The sequence below is a fragment of the Echinops telfairi genome, unplaced genomic scaffold (assembly GCF_000313985.2).
Source record: "Echinops telfairi isolate 266 unplaced genomic scaffold, ASM31398v2 ScPeMD7_7424;HRSCAF=8462, whole genome shotgun sequence".
NCBI lineage: Eukaryota > Metazoa > Chordata > Mammalia > Afrosoricida > Tenrecidae > Echinops > Echinops telfairi.
The window spans coordinates 27,583,642-27,590,529 of NW_022111324.1; the positions used below are offsets into that span (position 1 = coordinate 27,583,642).

General features: G+C 36.6%; 1 protein-coding gene across 3 annotated transcripts in view; it reads right to left on the minus strand.

The window, feature by feature from the left end:
• TRMT1L (tRNA methyltransferase 1 like) overlaps positions 1–6,888 on the minus strand; it is a 50,616-nt gene that overhangs the window by 21,073 nt on the left and 22,655 nt on the right. For all 3 annotated transcript variants that reach the window (XM_004706672.3, XM_013005712.2, XM_045297951.1), the window contains one exon: positions 1,766–2,015. In XM_004706672.3, coding sequence (XP_004706729.1) covers positions 1,766–2,015 — 250 coding nt within the window. The remainder of the gene's footprint in view (positions 1–1,765; positions 2,016–6,888) is intronic.

Here is a 6,888-nt window from a genome sequence, read left to right on the forward strand (position 1 = left end):
ATAGATTCACTGGGTTTGGAGTTTTTTAGGACTAGATCTATTTCTTCTCGTGTTATAGGCTTTTTTTTTTCTTTCAAATGTCTAGATCTTTTTTTTTTTTAATTAATTAATTAATTTATTTTTAACATTTTATTAGGGGCTCATACAACTGTTATCCCAATCCATACACACATCAATTGTGTAAAGCGCATTTGTACTTCATTCTCAAAACATTTTCTCTCCACTTAAATCCCCGACATTAGGACCTCATTTTTCCCCACCCTCCCGGCTCTGCCCTCCCTCATGAGCCCTTGATAGTTTATAAATGAGTATTTTGTCTCGTGTTATAGGCTTGATGAGATTTTTCTACATCATTCTGTGGTGATTTTAGTAAATATGCATTTCTAGAAATGTATCCATTTCTTCTCCATTTTTGAATTTGTTGGAATATATTTTTTCTCTTAAAAAATCATTTTATTGGGGGCTCATTCAACTTTTATCACAATCCATCCATCCATCCATCCATCCATCCCATACATCCATCATGTCAACCACATTTGTACATTTGTTGCCATCATCATTTTCAAAACATTTTCTTTCTACTTGAGCCCTTGGTATCAGCTCCTCATTTCCCCCCTAAGTCCCTCCCTCCCGAATCCTTGATAATTCATAAATTATTATTATTTTGTTATGTCTTACACTGGACCGATGTCTCTCTTCACCCACTTTTCTACTGTCCACCCCCCAGGGAGCGGGTTATGTGTAGATCATTCATTGTGATCGGTTCTCCCTCCCCTCATTTTCCCTTACCCTCCTGGTATCGCTACTCTCATTATTGGTCCTGAGGGGTTTATCTGTCCTGGATTCCCTGTTTTTCCAGCTCTTATCTGTACCAGTGTACATACTCTGGTCTAGCTTGATTTGTTAGGTAGTGGGGAGTGGGGTGGTGGTGGTGGTAATTTTTCATAACAACGTGATTATATTTTTTATCTCATTTGGTTCTGTTGTAATAAAAGCCATATATGTGAAATCAATAGCCTGCATCTCACTGAGTGAAGATAAATTGAAATAATTTCTTTTTCAATTGAGAACTAGGCAAAGTTGCCCTTTATCACTACTTTTATTTAATATAATTCTGGAAGTTTTAGCTGAAGCCATAATATATCAAAAAGAAATTAAAGGTATGCACACAGGCACAGAACAAGCACAAATTTCTTTATTTGGAGATGACACAATCCTATGTATAGAAATCCCCCAGATTCAATTAAACAATTGCTTAAACTAATTGAAGAATTTGGTGGTGTGGTAGGCAATAAGATTGACATAAAGAAACCAGTTGAATTCTTTCATATTAAAGGATGATACCACAGAAAAAGATATTAAAAGAACAGTATCATTTATAATAACTTCACAAGAGGTAAATATTTAGGAATAAATCTCACTAGAGAAACAAGACTTAAACAAAGAAAACGACAAAATGCTCCTTCAAGAAACTGAAAGGAACTTATACAAATGGAATAAGTTACCATGTTCTTCTATAGGTAGATTAAATATTGTGAAAACATCAAGATTACTAAAATTACTATACAAATTCAATGCAATTCTGATCTAAATCCCACCTCAATTTTTCATAAAGTGGAAAAACTAACAACTGCAGATGGAAAGAAACAGGATAAATAAATCACTATTAAATAAATAAGCTACAAAAACAACAACAAACTAGCTTAATTATTTTTTTTAAAGTAGCTCAGTTTAGAATGTGGCAAAGTAAACCTTGTTCACTTACATGAAATCAAAAGCTCTCAAATGCATCAGCACATTGGCGTCCATTTTGGTCACCTTGATATTGCCCAGGTTCTCCTCCCCTTCTTCAAGAACAGCATCACGCTCCTCCTTTTCTTTATTGTCCACCACTACTTTCAACTTGTTTAAATGGCAGTTTTCCTGAATCAGAGTCACTGAGTTTTCATTCAAATCATTAATTGTAACCTTTACAGCATTTCCGAGATGCTTTGCCCATTGTAATCCCATTATCCCTTAGGAGAAATGGGGAGGAAAATGAGGTTTTAAACTGTAGAATTAAATCGTAAAAATATAATGATAATAAAGAATATAACTTTATTAGAATATCAAAAGAGAATTTTATTTAGGAGCTCCTAGGAGGGAGTAAACCTTACCAGGCAGCATTAGCTGACCTTGGTATTTCTTGCCTCCTGTAGAATATAACTTTTTAAATGGAAAAAAAAAAAAAAAAAAACTGTTTCAAAAGCTCAATATTTTAATAAATAATTCTTTTTCCCCCCATAAGTAATTCTGATTTTATTTTCCTACAGCAAAACTTCAGGAAAAGTGGTAACAATAAATTTTGGAATTGGAAATTAAAAATTCCAACACCATTTATATTGATACAAAAGCTGAAATATTCTGTGATATGTCTAAAAAATGTTACATGGTCTAGAAGAGCAACACTACAAAAGTCTCTTGAAAGGAAACAAAGATCTAAATAAATGGGAGGTATTTCATGTGTATGTGTTATTAGTTGCTGCTGACTTGGCTCCAATTCCTGATGAACTTACATATAACAGATAAGAAATAATGCCTGGTCCTACAGTAAGTTCATGAAGTTGGTATGTATTTCAAACAAATTATTCAAAAAGCTGAATCCATGGTTGCAGCTATTATATAGTGTATTTAAACATGAGGGACTCATCTTGCAGCACCATACTGGGCAATATTCCACAGTGATCCTTAATGATTATATTGGCTAATTTTCAGAAGTAGATTGCCAGGCCTCTCTTCCTAGTCTGTCTCAGTCTGGAAACTCAACTAGAACCTGTCCACCATGGGTGAAAATACCGGTGGCCTAGCTTCCAGCATCATAGCAACACGCAAGCCACCACAGTACGGCAAACTGACAGACAGGTGGTGAGTTAATGAATAAGACTCAATATTTTTAAGGTGTCAGTTCCTTCTAATTTATAAGTTCAACACAATCAAAACATTTTGTGGATATAAACGAACAGTTTATATAGAATGGCAAAAGACAGAAAAGTCAATATGATACTCAAGATGAGCGAGAGGACTTTGATTTCAAGACTTACTCCAAGCGTGCGTGCACGCTCTCTCTCTCGTCTTTGTAATGTGAAAGAATCCAGCCTGAAAAAGCTACACACTATCATTTCCAACAAAAAACATTCTGGAAAAGGCAAAAGCAGACATTTAAAAGATGAGAAGTTTCCAGATTAGGAGGAAGATAGAAACAAAGGATGAAGGTAAATCAGAAAGTATTGCTACAAAACATTATAAACTTTTATTAACCAAAAATATAAAAATATTTTCTTTTTGTTTTTAAATCCCTTTTATTGGGAACTCTCACAGATATCACAACATTCCACAGTTCTATCACCTCAAGCAGTATTATACAATTCCTACCACAATCAGTTTCAAAACATTTTCTTTCTTCTTGAACTCCTTGACATCAGCTCCCCTGTATCCCCTTCTCATGCTCAACCCTACTCCCCGACCCAGGGACATTTTTTTCCTTTCCATATCTTGCCCATATATCTATTCACATACAATTCTGTTGTTTGATCATATCAAGTGGGGTTATGCAGTCATCAATGCTTTCAGCTCCTATTCTCCCTTTCCCCCCCCCCCACTTTCCCCATACTCTCAATCTTAAATATATAAATGAACTTATGCAAATCTAACATGACTAATGAGGTTCCCTTCACTCCGATCTGGTTGCTTGTTTTTGAATTTCTCATACCTTTTCTCATCAACACCTCATGATCACAAAGGCTGGTGTGCTTCTTTCATGTGGGCTTGCTGCTTTCCTGCTAGATGGTCACTTGTTTAAGACCCCAGACACTGTATCTTTTAGTAGCTGGGCACCATCAGCTTTCTTCACATTTGCTTAGCACCCATCTTTGGTGATGGTGTCAGGAAGGTAAGTATCATACATAAGCGATTGTTTCTTGACACATTAAAGTCTATACACTTTTAAGGTAGTGTTCCCATATCTCTAACTCTTCCCCTAAGAATTCCACACTCTTCAGTGTAAGTGTAACAATGGCAATTGTTGTATTCTGGAGGGACTCAGATTGTGTTCTTTTGCAATGTTCTTTGAACATGGGGAACACAAACAAGTCTAAAGGGCTATAGGGTAAGATTTCCCAATAAAATTCTTGGACAGTCCTTGCTACCCTGGAAAAATGAGCAGGTAATTGCTGACAGGAAAACAATTCTTGGACACCATTTTCATATCAATATAGTTATCACTTTTCTTATAAATTCTTCCTAATAAGTCTTCACGATTATCCACTATCTTTTGAGAAATTCTTTCGATGTACACAGGTGTCTTATCTTCAGGATGGCCCACTTGTCTATTTGTGACTCCTCCGTATTTGTATCCTTCCCTATTTCTGATAGCCTATACATTCCCTGTGCCAAGGACTGTCCCAATTCCCTCATTAATGGCCCTAATTGTTTGGGGTTTTATCTCAAGGTCTGTGATCCACCTTGAGTTTATTCTTATGCATGGAGTGAGGTAAGTGTCTTGCTTCATTTTCCTGCAGGTAGATATCCATTTTTTTCCAGCACCACAATAAAATTAATTTTAAAAAATGACGAAAAGATCTGCCATAGGTTTTAATGATTTCAGATTTTAAAAAGTAGGCAAAAAAGGTTGTGTCTGGGAAATAAATTTGGATAAGTAAGATGGGATCAGATTATGAAGGTCATTAAATTGCAGTCTGCAATGCATGGTATTTAGGTAATAAAGAGGCATGGCTTGTCTTGCTTAAATTCTTCAGTGAAAAGACTGCTTTGGAAAAAAAGCATGCAAGAGAGATCGGAGAGGACAGAAATGAGTGGGAGGAAGATTACCACTTTAAATTACTGCAGGTCTTGTCAAAAAGAATTATATTGGTGGATATGAATGGAAAACGAGCCATACAAATTCTTTTGATGTCTATTGTACTTTTTAAAAAAAAGCTTTGTTGGCATATATTTTATATATCAAACAATTTAATCATATTAAACAATTTATTCATTCAATCATATTAAGATCTATCATCACCACAATCAACTTCAGAACTATTTCCTATCGTACTCATTGTTGTTAACTCCGTATTTCCTCCCCTCCTCCCCTGCCATGTCCCTAGGCAATTAACAATCCAGTTACTGTCTTTATTGATCTACCTACCATATCCTGGATTTCATAGATAGGAAATCATACAAAATACAAACGGGAGGCAAACAAACACAGGTACAAAAAACAACAACAATGATTAGACAAAACAGAAAAACTCAGTCAAAAAGAAAGCAGAAAATATTAAAAACTCAAACAACTTTACAATGGGTCAAAAGGGAGATCAAGTGATAAGGTATTACATTTTAACCGAACTACACCTTTAATCATGGACTTTATAATGCTCTGTCTGATAGCATTGAGTCACAATATAAAAGCAATCAGAACATTCCAAGTGACTGAGTGAACATAGAGATAAAAGTGGGGGAAAAACTGAAAATGATTCAAATTTCACTGTAAGTGGCTGTGATGCTTATAAAAATTCTCTCATCACTTTTATTATATTTACAGACCATCAGTGATGATGACAGTGGTATAGCAGTGGTAATATATAATGATGATGACATCTAATACTGTGTACCAGGTGCTACTCTAACCTTTTTACATATATTAATCTACTAATCTCCACATTATCATACATTGTGTTATTTTTATGGGGCTGTGGTGATAATTTCTGACTCATAGTGCCTGTCACAGAATAGAACTTGTCCTAAAATGGCTTCCTAGTCTGCAATCCTTTTTTTCTTTTTTTATAAATCATTTTATTGGGGGCTCGTACAACTCTTATCACAATCCATACATACATCCATTGTGTCAAGCACATTTGTTCATTTGTTGCCATCATCATTCTCAAAACATTTGCTTTCTACTTGAGCCCTTAGTATCAGCTCCTCATTTTCCCCCTCCCTCCCTCTGGAACCTTTGATAATTTATAAATCATTATTATTTCATGTCTTATACTGACCTGATGTCTCCCTTCACCCACTTTTCTGTTTTCCATCCCCTTGGGAGGGGGTTATAGTAGATCACTGTGATATGTTCCACCTTCCTCCCCCACCTTCCCCTTCCCCTCCTGGTACTGCTACTCTCAGTATTGGTCCTGAGGGCTTTATCTGTCCTGGATTCCCTGTTTCCAGCTCCAATCTGTACCAGTGTACATCCTCTGGTCTAGCTGGATTTGTAAGGTAGAATTGGGCTCAAGATTTGGCCGGGGGTGGGTGGGTGGGTGGGGTGAGGGAGGGGAGCATTAAGGAACTAGAAGAAAGTTGTATCCTTCATCAGTGCTACACTGCACCCTGACTGGCTCATCTCCTCCCCGCGACCCTTCTGTAAGGGGATGTTCAGTTGCCTACAGACGGGATTTGGGTCTCCAGTTTGCACCCTCCCCTCATTCACAATGATATGATTTTTTTGTTCTTTGATGCCTGATACCCGATCCTATGGACATCTTGTGGTCACACAGGCTGGTGTGCTTCTGTCATGTGGGCTTTGTTGCTTCTCAGCTAGATGGCTGCTTGTTTATCTTCAAGACTTTAACACCCAGACGCTATATCTTTTGATAGCCGGGCACCATTAGCTTTCTTCACCACATTTGCTTATGCACCCATTTGTCTTCAGCGATTGTGTAAAAGACCTCTTATATTTTCTCCACTTATTTTGGAAAAAGTTCTCAATCTTTAAAAGTTTAACTTTACCCAATCACCTAATGGCTAGGCAATAACATCACCAAACAGCTGCTTTCTGAATGAAGTAAACCACTACTTATAAACTGTTCTTCCCATAACCACATCTCTCTCTCTCTCTCTCTCTCTCTCTCT